The following is a 13,396-nucleotide window of genomic DNA, read 5'->3' on the forward strand; positions in this document are numbered from 1 at the left end:
TTAAATTAGAGTCAGCATTTTATAAAACACAGTAAGCAACAAGCACCCTGAAAACATTACATTTAAATCTGTTTTTTTTTTTCCTCTTCCCTGTAGGATTTTGCAAGAGTGTTACATCATTGGTCTTAGCCTCCTTATAGTTTGTTATTTAAAAAGAGACAGTGTATCTATTTATTTCCTTAACCTAAGAAGCATATACAAAAGCTTAAAGTGATTACACACAACAGCCAAAGGTGATAACATTGACATTGCAAACAAATGTAAGATACAAGAGGCCTAGTAAGCTAAATATTACTCTTATGATTAGACAATTGCTAACTTCACTTTAATTTATTAATGAAACTATAGAATTCATGCAAGTATAAAGGCAACTTCTAAGTTTCCTTTTCAAAAATCATCTAGAATTGGGTAAATGAAGTTGTCTTTGAACAAGTAGTATGCCAAAATCTGTCCTCCACAAGTCATCAAAATTACTCCAGATCCTGAAAGAAAATATTTGACTGTATTATATTAATTTTTATACTGGAATACAAATGACATAATAAAACTTTAAACACACATCATTTTTATCTTCTTCTTTTTCTTTTTTTCTTTAAATGGCCTGTCAACTCTAACATCTTGCACAAGACTCTAACCACATAAAAATATATCAGACCCAGCAGCCACTATTGCAAAACCAGGAACAGGGAATTTATTTGCCTGTCCCCATCATTTAGGAATTTACTGCAGCTGTTGATCCTTGTTATCCATCATATAGGAAATAAGAATAGAAGCCAGTCCTTTTCCCTTAACTGTTTTTCAAGGTAATATATTCTAGTACAAAGCTATGCTTTTACTTTTCCAGGGAATTAAACTTTCAGGAATGTAGGTTTGCCATTTACTCTAGGGAAATGTGATGATTGGGATTGATCTCATCTATCATATGTGCATGTGCATAGTGTTTATGAAAGTTGCCTCTGAAGATGCCTGTTTGTTTCCATTGATTATAAAGGGTACCAGGGAAGACTGGTTTGGCAACTGTCTTTTTGATACCTGAATTAATTGAGATAGTTTGATTAGTCAGGACTTAATAATGGTTTATTTCAAGAGCATGATTGTATCTGCTTTGTCAGCAAGATTAAGATAAGCTGAGTACATTCTGGTTTTACAACAGAAGATTTTTTAAGGCGAGGCAAAGGTTAGCCCAGCATTACTTGCCTGTGTCATTAAAAGTACAAATGAAAAACATGTATTTCTTCTTTAAATGTTTACAATTTTCAAATTAGCAAAACAAGAGACATTTAATAGAAAAAAGCATACTGTAAATAATAATTTTCTACACAGAGTCTAACAATTTAAAGAATGCAACTATACCTAATGCCAGCCACCAGTGTAACATCAGGGGGAATTCAGACATAACTGCAAGAAGAAGAGAAACGTAAATTTTTGAACATTAAGGATGGGGACATGCAAGCATTATGTTGGTTATCAAAGGTCTGCTTAGTTATGACTCATAAATTATATATTTTACATTTATTGAAACTGCAAATGCACATTTAGGTTCTGATCATTCAGATACTTGGCCATACCATTAAGCATAGCCTGGTGAGCCATCGCACTGCAAGGCAAGTCTTAAACCTAGGAAGTGATTGCTAAACTGAGATCTTAGACTCTGCAGAAGAAATGCCTTTTTTGTTACTTACCTGTACATGGCTTACCACAACAGAGACATGGATCCCCTGGTGGAGCACCTACACACTGCTGCAACCCAAATAAATTAAGCTGCCTGAGTTTTTCAGTTTGGTGGGTGACGCAGTGCATGAGCCACAGGCTGGGTCTGCTCACTGCAAATTAGCACTATTGTACAGTATGCTCTCTCCTGTGTCAGGCACTTGCCCTTGCTTCACACAAGCTGACCCACATCCTCACTGTATGATCAACTGAAGGGCCATTATATGACCCAGTATTGCCATCCCACCCCAAAGAAAAAGCCTAGCAGGGCTGTAGAAGTAGTAAAGTGAGCTGGGAGGCACACTGCATATGCTGTAGATCAGAGTCAGCCAGCAGACCTTTGATTTGTCATCCGAAAGAAACAACGAAAAATCTGGGCTTGTCTGGACATCAAAATGCATCATTTAATATAATGATAAAAGATATCTTCCTGTATAAATTATACATAAAGCAGTTTCTGTTGTAGTTTTTGTAAATGTCTTGATTTAAATACCAAAGTTATTCATAAGAAGTAACAGCAGTTGAAATTCCAGGAAATCAAATTCAGGAGACAAGAAATTATGCTTAATTTTTTAAGATTAAATCTCTATTGGTCTCTGGCTTAACTTCTCATGGGAACAGGGGAATCCCTGTCTGTATAAAGTGCTAAAAGACGAATGGACAAGCATTGGAAAATTAATTATTATGTAGTAGGGAAGAAGTCCTGATTTGTCATCAAAGTGATACTTTTCATATTTCTAAATTCTAGAATAAAAGTACCAAGCTCATTGCTATAGGAAAAAAAAATAATAAAAAAATCTCCAAATGGTCTGTGGCAGAGATGAGGTTGAAATGTATTTCCTAATTAGCCACAGTGGCATTCTTCTAAACAGCATGAGAAGAGGAAACAGGTTACCAGGGACTGGCAAAAAGTGATGATGCGTCTCACTTGCAGCAGCCAATTATTTTCCTTTCCTTTCCTTTGAGGGGTAGAGTTTCAGGGAAAAACCCAAACAAAAACAACTAAACCAAAACAGCTTCAATGGCAAAATGCTTTATTTTCTTCAATGAGACTCAGTTCAAATGATCTAACTTTAAAACTTTGAATTGGCTTTGCTGAAACAAGCCTCATTTTTACTCTGAAGTAGAGCTAAAGTTTTAATGAATATATCTGAAAATGTCAGGACATGAACTACTATTAGTTTCTTAGTTTAGAGAAAAACATACCTCCCAGACACTGATACTGTATCTAGGCTGGATCTGTTTGATGTTAACTGGCAGATTATTAACTAAAACTCTGATTTTTTTAATAAGGAAATTGTATTTTAAAATTCTGCAACAAAACCAGAATTGAGTTTTAAATGGCAGGGTTTACATACATGCATGAGTCAAATGGAACCAAATTAGAGATCCGTATTTATTTAGTTTTAAGGAAAAATCATTAAGTCGATCCAGTAATGCAGTCACAGTTGATTGGTCCTTCAATTTGTGATACTATGCATATATTTAGCAGTAAACCTACTTACCAATTGAAGTTATGATGATATGAATAATAGTAACTGTTACAGCGTAATCCCAGACCCATTCTTCCACAACCAGGGCAAACAACAGACCACAAATGAAGAAAGTTATTTCCAATGATATCACAAGAACTGCAGATAAAAACAGGATACTTACACCAAACATAGTTTTGAAGGGCTTTTTTTTCTTATATGAAAAATAATAGCAATAGGAAATTAAAATGTTTGATAGTTATGCAAATTATGTTTTACAATATTGAATATTATTTAAATATTGTATGTTTTAATTTTAAAATGCATTTCTCTTTTTGCCACAGACATCTGTGTGAGTTGCCCTGATTTGCCTACAGGCTTTAAAATGCTATCAGTGTTTTTGAAAAACATGAGGATTATCAAGATTACAGGCAGTTCATACAGCCTGTAGGAAAAAAGATCTGGGAATTTTAATTGGGGACCATCCACACTCTTTGCGTATGGTGCCAAATAGTTTTGGTTGATCACAGAATCACAGAACCACAGAATCAGCAAGGCTGGAAAAGACCTTTAAGATCATCAGGTCCAGCCTATGACCTAACACCAACACATTGGCTAGACCATGGCACTAAGTGCCACATCCAGCCTTTCCTTGAACACATCCAGGGACAATGCCCCCACCACTTCCTGGGAAGTCCATTCCAATGTCTAATCACCCTCTCCGTGAGGAAGTACTTCCAAATATCCAACCTAAACCTACCTTGGAGCTTGAGGCCCTGCCCTCTTGTCTTGTTGCTCATTGCCTGGAAAAAGAGCCCAGGCCCCACCTGACTACACCCTCCCTTCAGGTAGTTGAAGAGACTGATAAGGTCTCCCCTGAGTCTCCTCTTAGAATCATAGTATCATGGAATGGTTTGGGTTGAAAGGGACCTTAAAGATAATTTAGTTCCAGCCCCCTGCCATAGGCACCTCCCACAAGACCAAGTTGCTCAAAGTAGCATCCAACCTGACCTTGAACACTTCCAGGGAGGGGGCATTCATAGCTTCTCTGGGCAACCTATTCCAGTGTCTCACCACCCTCACAGGAAAACACTTTCTTCCTAATGTCTAACCTAAATCTACCCTCTTCTAGTTTGAAATCATTCTCCCTCCTCCTGTTATTACATGCCCTCACTCTCTGATATGTCTGTGTGTATATGTACATATCAGAACAATTGCGAGAAAAGACATGCAATGGGAGATAAAGCAGAAGGCCTACAAGGTGGGCAGAGGCCATCCAACTGTATGGATCTCGTGGGACATACAACCAGGAGCCTGGCTTTTCTCAGTGCTGATAGCAAGGCTGTTACAGCTACTGTGACACAGCTACCTCTGTGTTCTGTTAAACCATGCAGGGGAATTGCCAGCAAAGTGATAAAAACTAAATTATGCTGCAAAAAGAGACTATTAAAGTTATCTGATCAAGAAAATTCCTCTTCTCAGTGACAAAATGGTGCATTTCTATTCCCTGGTACTTTTGCTGGATCATACTGAGCCATGCCATGCCACCAGTCTATGTTGGCCACTTCTTTTGACCTGGAGTGCAGCTCTACAAAAGCAATCACAGAATCACAGAATCACAGAATGGTAGGGGTTGGAAGGGACCTCTGGAGATCATTGAGTCCAACTCCTCTGCCAGAGCAGGACCACCACAGAATCCAAGGCAGGTCACACAGAAACGCATCCAGATGGGTCTTGAAAGTGTCCTGAGAAGGAGAATCCACAAGGTGGGTAAGCCATGCGTCTCCTGTGGGGAGGACCACAGCCCAGAAGCTAAGCTGGGAAGGGTGAGGAACCTCATCATGGCATTCGATGTAGTGTATTCTTCAACATAGTGATAGAGTGGTGTTTAGTTCTCAGCTTGTTTACTTGCTACTGCAGGTAATGGGATAAAAAAATAATCACTTTCAAAGTAAACTTTGACTTTATGTTTTGTGGCTGCCTGGGATAACAGGGACTGAGTAGAAACTGTGTGATGTCTTTTCTAGCTGTAGTCCTGAGTTCTCATACAACAGGCCATAACTGCACATTTGTAATTCATAATTTTCCATCTTATATTCTGTTCTTCTTTTTAAGTACATAGGCATATGAAAGTCACATTTTTAAGGAAATTATTTAATTTTTTCATCTAAGAGTATTGTAGCTGAGGCTAGAGAAACCATTGTTATGTTTTCATACTATTTAATTTATGTATTTGGCAGCACCTTGTGCCTTTCAATTTTGTTGTTTTCTTTATAGAGTCAGTTAGTTCCTGCTACATTATGGATCTTTCACCCAGTAGTTAAAAAAAAAGTAAAAAATAAGAAGATAACTGGAAAACAACATGTAGTTATGAACATAGGAAACAACCCTTCAAAAATGTAATGTTTGAGATTGCACTTTAGATTAATTTTTTTTAGTTTATTGTGTTTCATTATGATAGCTTTCTTTTAAATTTTGTCAATAACTTTATAATTGAGAAAGTATATATAGTTATTGACGATGGTCTGTAAACTGTTTTACAAAACTAGGCCAGTAAGTATACTTCTATTCTGATCTTTTAAAGATGTAATTCTGTTTTTAACAGGCATGAGTGAGGCTCATTAGAACACCATTCAGAGAACTTTGCTCTGTCTCTGTGCCCACAGACTTTAAACAGATCCTGCTATGCTTTGCTATTCCATGTTATTTCACAGGACGGACAAAGAGGAGAGTGGAGTACTAACCAGTTGCATTATAGAGCTGCTGGTTTTGGCATATAAACATGCTGCATCAAACTAGCTGATGTGATTTTTTCAGAGAAAAAAAAAAAATCGAGATACAGTGATGACATTGGGGTCCTGAAAGGTAATTTTAATGGAATATGATTTAATTTTCTTTTTCATTACTGTAAACGAAATGCTCTTTTAAAATCTGAAATCAGTATTGACACTACAAATATCTGTGCTTTTTTCTTCCTCTTTTTGAAACATCCTACCAAAGCAGCATATTTTCTTCAGATGGTGCAAGATCAGAAGAACAACTCCAGGAAAAGCATAACAATCACTTGAATGATAAGTAGCAATAAAGAAATTAGAAGCACAGAGAAGATCAAGAAGCATTTAAATGCAGTGTAGAAACACCTTTAAAATATGTCCATAAGACAGACAAGTTTATATCCAGGTACAATCTATTCTATTGGCTGGGAAAAGAGAGAAACCAAATTCAATTACCTAAATAATATGGGTTAATCCATGAGGGTTTTGTCTTAAAATCAAAAGGTGCCAAACCATCCAACATTTTAATCCTGTGGAAATAGAATAAAGCCTAGTGATTATACTACACATTATTGTGTTTTGTTTAAATATTATTTCAAATGCAATACTTTGAGCTTTTACAGGCTTTCTATGTTCCATTGTGTGTAGTGGTCTTGCCATTGCACACAGTGCCCATGATCTCTCCTTTTCTTTAAGACATGTCTGGTACTGTATATGCTAATCAGCTTCTTAAGGAATATAATTTGTCTTTTTTATCGACTGTGAAATCTTTATTTTCCTTTTTTTAATGTCATCTTTGCTCTCACGTTCATTTATTCATATGGTGCAAGTGCAAGGCACTAGATTAGAACCACCATCTTACATTAGTTTTGAGTCGGTGTTTGCCAATTTGTGCACTTGAACAAAGGCTCATGTACAACATGTCAATGAATTTGAAACCTGTGTTCACAGGATAACTGGGACTGGATGTCTTCAGTCTGAATACCTCTTCTACAGGATCATAGCTTACCCATTAAACCCAGTTGTGGTATGCCTTCATCTTAAAATAAAGACAAGGAAATCTTACTTGAATACTGCGAAGCACAGGGATAAGACCACATAGTATACAGCATAGAAAACTCCCATGCATATCAACAGGTTCACCAGAACAACCTGCAAAAGGAAAAAAAGACAGTAAAACCTAATGCAATGTTTACATAACTGTAAGGAAACAATTCCAGATTTCTATCAACCATAATGTGGAAAAAAAAAAAAATAGAATATGAAATATTTAGATGGATTTTTTCCTCCTGACAGTTATTTAAAAGTTTTTAACATTTCTTTGGTACATTTCAGCTCCTAAAGTGTTGTTATAATGCTTGGCTCTTTGTTTTTATCTTATATTATTGTATACCAACTACTTATTGAATTTATAAATTTACAAAGTGCAGCACAATCAATAAAGAAAAAAACACAAAAGGTATAGAATATTTTTATCAGTCCCCCTCTTAAAATTTAACTTAGTTGGCAGGTAAGATTGCAGTGAAAGATTTAAAACATAAACCAGCTCTAAAGTACAATTGCCATTTTGATTTAGTTTGTTATTTGCTGGTAAAAGAAGCCCTTATTCAAGGAGGCAGTGACTCTGAGAAGGGCTGTAGATAAACATTAGCTCATACTGGCTCGTTTTTATGAGCTTCTCTTGCAATATTGTGACAAAAAAACAAGCCCTTAAGGCTTTAGGTTTTGAGATGGGAGAATATGAATAGAAATAAGGAAGAAGTATTATCTCTAAACACACTGGGAAGACAAAGTGGCATCCAACTTGGCACCAGGAATTTTTAAAGTAAGTTAAGAAATTCAGAAGGTCCAGATAAGAGCCATGAAAGGGACATGATGCCTAGAAAGGTTTTGTTGTTTTGTTGTTTTTTTTTCATCAGGACTACAGCCCTAAAGAGGTCAATCTGTTTAGCTCTGAAGGCTAATTTGATTAGGATGGATAAGAACCTTCACAGGCAGAAAATACCATGTACTTAAGGGCACTTTAATCTATCAAAAGAGCCAAAAGCAGTAAATGGCTGCAAGTTATAGCTAGAGAAATTTGAAAGATGCACGAAGGACATTTTTAAATGGAAAGGCAATTAGCCAATGGAACAAACTGCCTTTGGAAAGAATAGATCCTTCAAAGCAAAACCAGATGCCTCTCTGAATGAAGCTTCAGTCAAACATCTCTGACATATTCACTCCTGTCCTTAGTTCTTTGAATGGTTGTGCAGTGGATAACACATTAATGGAACCACCTGACACTGACAGAAGTGTGGATACTGTGAATTTAGCAAACTACTTACTTTGATTTTGCTAAAGACTGTGAAGTGTTAAGTATAGAATAGTGCATCTATCTCCCACAAGGAGACACACCAAGGAGCTTTAGTTTCTACTGCAATAGGAAATAAATCCATCATGCCTGTATAAACTGATATTTGTCAATAAGTAAATGTCCAGGACACTTATCTTTTCTTCCTTCCCTACATCAAAACAAAGCTAAGCAAAAACTGAAAACAATCTCTCTTAAGCAGTTTGGTCTGAGAGCTAAATATGGCTTTCCCATTTCCACTCTCTTGTGTCTTATTCTAAAGGAAAATTGGCCAAGTAGCCCTTTTGATCCCTTCTTTTCCATGGTGTATACAATGATCACTATAATGTTAACTGACTGCAATGTCACGTGCAAGTTTGGCAGTCATGCTATCTCCCACCCCCTCAAAGTATCTCTAAGCATTGGTAGTTTAATCTTCGGCACATTTTTGGTGGCAATCATTTTCATTCCATCGCTCACAGCACGTGTGCATTTCCTGTAGTTCTCCTTTATCCACTGCCCTTTCTCTAGAAACTGTCTCCTTGGAGTCTTATCTGCTCTAGACATAGATTTGTATAATAATACAAGTGTAATAAAAGTGGTGAGACAGGGCTGAAGTGACAATCACAGAGCTAAAGGACGGCTGTGAGCCGATGACCTGTTGACTTCTAATTACAATAGGTGAATTCCTACCCTCTCTAGAAGTCAGCAACAAACTTTCATAGGCATCAAAGGCCCAGGATTTTTCTCGTGATACCCAGAATATTCTTAGTCCCTGTCTTAGGGGTGTAGTGATATTTGAGGCATAGCATGCTTTGCTCAGTCAAGTAAGCTAAGGAAATGCATGTACCATAAAAATGAAAACCCTTTGAAAACTTTCCAGTTTCACATTCAACACATTCAACTTAATTTTTGTAATTTGACCTTTCAATTTAAATTTAAACTTTTTTAGAATCTCAGAATAGTTTGAATTTTAAAACTATTTTTTCCCTTTCTAAATCCTCGGGTTTTTAAAGCAAAAAAAAAAACCCAAACAAGTTGAAAACAACAGGGTCATTTATTATATGTTAAAACAACTTAAAGAAAGAATCCTAGGAAGTCACTGGTGTCAGCATATGTAGGATTTTATTAGACACTTCCAAGAATTATATCTTATAAATGGAACTGTATCACATATTTTGAAATCCTTTTTAGAAGATGCACTTTGCAGTACTATAGTGTAAAGTGTCCTTTTAATTTATTTTTTTAGGAAGAGAACATTGAAGAACACTCTGTAAGAATGCATGCAACAGCTCTTTCAAGCCCCACAGTAGCTAGTTCTCTAAATACTGTCCAATTACATACAACACTACACAAACTCAGTTCCCTTTACCTTGGTTTCAGCAATTTTGACCTTGAGAGCCATGGACACATGATGAGCGAAGGGAAGCGCTGTTACTGGATTCCGTATGCCAAAATCAGCAGGAAGAAGCAGCTGTTTTTCACCCAAAAAACAGTCTTACAGATGAGTATAGGACACAGTGAGGTGGGTTGATTGGATTAAACTGAATTGAGACAGAAGCCATCTGCGAGGGAACTGTAAGCTGCTGAACAGCAAAGAGAAAATCCTACTAGCTCATTTAATGTTCCTACTTTCATAGCTACAGGCAGCCAAAGCGTATCTATAATGTGACCTCGTTATTTAGAAACAACATTATTAATACAATTTTCTATCTTCTATTTGCTTTTTTTTCAGCATTCATTTGATCACAGTTCTTTGGAGTTATTATACCTTCCTATTTTTAATTAGGTTCGCAATTTCTAACATTAATTCTATTGAGTATAGATGTGGAATGGTACATTCTGCACAATGTTCTTTGCTAATATTTTTCTTCTGACTATCACTTTAAGTTATGTATAACTCACATTAAATTAGGTATAATTAGGTTAAGAAATGCCAGACATATGTTATGAATCTTTTTTTTCCTAAACCAAATTTGATTCCTTCAGTAGAATTAAGTTTATTGTGCTTTAGAGCAGACCCAGCTTCTACTGAGCAGTTCCTTTATGGATTCAGATTCTGCTATGATGACAGGCTGAGAGAATTTGGGCTATTCAGCTTGGAGGAGAGGAGATACCTTATAGCAGCCTTCCAATACCTGAATAGGGCCTACAGGAAAAGCTGGGGACGGGCTTTTGACGAGAGAGGACAGTTACAGGACAAGGGATAATGGTTTTAAACTGAAAGAGGGGAGATTTAAGTTAGACATTGGGAAGAAATTCTTCGCTCTGAGCATAGTAATGCACTGGAATAGGTTTCCCAGGGAGGCTGTGGAAGCCCCCTCCCTGGAGGTGTTCCAGGTCAGGTCGGATGAGGCTTGTGCAGCCTGGTCTGATGGGAGGTGTCCCTGCTCATAGCAGGGAGCTTGGATCCTGATGATCTTTGAAGTCCCTTCCAACCTTAACCAGTTGGGTTGAATTCTATGATTCATTCTATTACTTAATTTTTAGAGATACATTATGATTCAGTATGCTGTGTTATTTGGAAAAAGAAGGTCATACAAGGGAACACTTCTGAAACTGAACAAAGAATGACCTTTTTTTAAAAAAAAAAAATTAACATAATATGTGCAAATTTCATGAGGGTTTTTTAATGCTTTTTTAACCATACAAAATAAATGTTATGTGCTTTAAAATGTAGTCTGCACTCAACAAACAAAAGCTTTTGCTCCTGGTTTTGATAGCTCCAGATTGTGAATATTGTCAGGCAAATTACTGGTGGTATTGTGTGAAATTCCTTCCTGTGCAAAATGCTAGTATGAGAATCTGTACATCAGTTAAGTTCTATTTTGAGGGCTGAAGTGATGTCAAAGGCATAGTCTGAACCAAAATTAAAAAATCCAGCAAACTAAATTAATTTGCTTAAACAGTGGCAATAGTGACAAGTAGCAAATTAATGAAGAAAGATTTGCTTTAATAATTTTAAAATATTTGAAAAGGAACAAATATTTCATTCAAAGAGCATCCTATCTACCCCTAAGTGTCAGCTGAAAACAACCATGATCTGAAATTAAATTGTACACACTTTTGCAGTAACTCTAAGTAGCAAGATAATTGGAAAAGTAATGGATTTAATTCATCTAAGACAACTTTTAAACATAACAAGAGATTATATGCACTGATTTACTTCTTCACAAAGAATCCATTCAACCAGAAAAAGGTTGAGAGACAAAGTCACCAAGTTTGACTGAAATGTTATGCAAGCATGGATTTATTGGGTAAAATAAGGTTCCTCCCATTCCTATTGTACAGTTGGCATGCAGGATAATATTTCTGTTGTATCCTTGTGGCAAGATTGGATGCACCTGAGTAGTGGTAACCCAGTAAAAAGGAGCAAATCAAAATTGGAAGTGGCACAAGCCGTCATTGACCTAAAATACTGACTAAATAACTCAATAATGAATGTTAACAGAAGAGACGTTGTGTTGCTGTTAGCAAAACTCTGAGATAATGGAATAATTTTCTTACTTTGCTCAAATTCTTTTTCACTGGGTCAGCTACAGGACATACGACTACTTCTATTCAGCAGAGGGAGACAGAAGTAAAGTTATAATAGACATTTGTTTGTGCTGGCTTGGTTATGGAAACACCCAGGAAACAGTTATTTTGGTAGGATATCAATACTTTACCCTCATGTGTTTGAGAATAGTTAATAAATATTGTTCTTTGGAATCTGACTGTACCCAGGTATTTCTTTGTAACTATATGTCATGGACAAGATTTTAGGGACAGTGAAAAAATAATAACTGCAGACAATTGAAGAATGGAGAATAACTGAAGACATCTTTTGAAAGTGAAATTAAGGCTACTTCCATAGGGCAGTATCTCTTTTTAAGAAACTGATAATGACACTTAATACTACCCTGACTACTTAGACCCTGTCTGCTACCTGGGCCAAACCATGAAGTTAATTTGTAATAACGAACCGTGAGAAATTTTTCGTACATCTTCCTCGTAAGTTTGTTGCCTAAGCTTACTACTAATGGGTTTTATTTAGCATGGTCCCATTTAGGCCCATAATTTATGATGCTGCCAAATAGAATTGCAAAAATAGTTAAAAACAATTTGAAGAACTATATCATACAGCGATATTACACAAATGTCTCTCATGGAAGTTACCAATTGGTTTGTGTTGCTGTTATGGTGATTGTTTGTGCTACAGCACTCTGCCTTCAGAAGTAGAGCAAGACCCAGATTAAGTAATTCTGAAACCCTCCCAAAAGTTTTAAATTCAGGGAAATTACTAAAACTCAAGGTATGTTGAATCATTACCCTGGAGTCTTTAAGAAAATACAAAGATCAACCCAATGGATGTTGTCTGGGTTGTGTGGCAAGAAGTTTTCAGTTACCTGAAGGATGATGACATCAAAACATGTGTACTCTGTCTCCATCTGCTGATAGGGAGGAACTGTACTTACATTGTGTATGAGGCTAGAAGAGCTTGGAAAAGTGGCCAACAATTTTGTTTTTTTACTGTGGTGACTGGAAGACTCTGTCAATGCCATGAAGGGAACATGATGAAAATGCACTTTTAAAATTAAAAAGCACTAACATTTTTTTATTTAGAGTATGTTATGTTATCAATTTTAGAAGAAATACCTAAATTGTATCCTATGACAAACAGTCCATACACTTTGGGGTTGATCACATGTGCAGCATACAGCCTTAAAATGACAGCTTGGCTCCCATATGGAAGTAGCTAGAATTGTGTGAGGTCTAGGCTCTACCTGCATGAGGATTAAAGTAATTAGGTTCTTTCCTTCTTTAACCTTGGTTGCAGATGGGTACATTTTGAATGATGGAAAATCTGAGAATTAAATGGAAGCAGGAATTTGTTTTTAATGTCTATGATTATAAATGTCTATTATTAGTTGCAAATATTTTTATTGCTTTCAATAATGCCCTTATTCCTGATAGTATCATGTGAAAGAGGTTTCAGCATATTTAATTAAATAAGATATCAATTTTTAGGGACTGAAAAGTTGTACCCTTGAATTTCAGTGTAAAAGTTTACAAACTCTAAAAGGTTCATAGTACTGAAAGAATTAAAAAAAAAAAAAAAAAAAAAA

The 13,396-nt window shown here is 36.2% G+C and overlaps 1 protein-coding gene across 1 annotated transcript; it reads right to left on the reverse strand.

Moving 5' to 3' along the window:
* Positions 1-387: 387 nt before the first annotated feature.
* TMEM244 (transmembrane protein 244) lies at positions 388-7,081 on the reverse strand. Its single transcript, XM_009999120.1, has 5 exons — positions 7,023-7,081; positions 6,413-6,486; positions 3,216-3,341; positions 1,354-1,398; positions 388-482 (listed from the first exon to the last, which is right to left on the reverse strand). Exons 1-5 carry the CDS (start codon positions 7,079-7,081, stop codon positions 388-390), a joined length of 399 nt encoding a protein of 132 aa, XP_009997422.1.
* Between the last annotated feature and the right edge of the window lie 6,315 nt (positions 7,082-13,396).

Source organism: Chaetura pelagica, unplaced genomic scaffold, assembly GCF_000747805.2.
Source record: "Chaetura pelagica isolate M959 unplaced genomic scaffold, ChaPel_1.0 scaffold90, whole genome shotgun sequence".
NCBI classification, from domain to species: Eukaryota; Metazoa; Chordata; class Aves; order Apodiformes; family Apodidae; genus Chaetura; species Chaetura pelagica.

Bases quoted from the DNA above. Each gene is read 5' to 3' on its own strand.
- TMEM244 (XM_009999120.1), bottom strand. From the start codon at position 7,081: ATGGGAGTTTTCTATGCTGTATACTATGTGGTCTTATCCCTGTGCTTC. The intron at 3,342-6,412 runs GTAATTGAATTT...TTTTATCTGCAG, and splicing joins GATTAACCCATATTATTTAG to TTCTTGTGATATCATTGGAA. The intron at 483-1,353 runs GTATAGTTGCAT...ATTTTCTTTCAG, and splicing joins ACACTGGTGGCTGGCATTAG to GATCTGGAGTAATTTTGATG.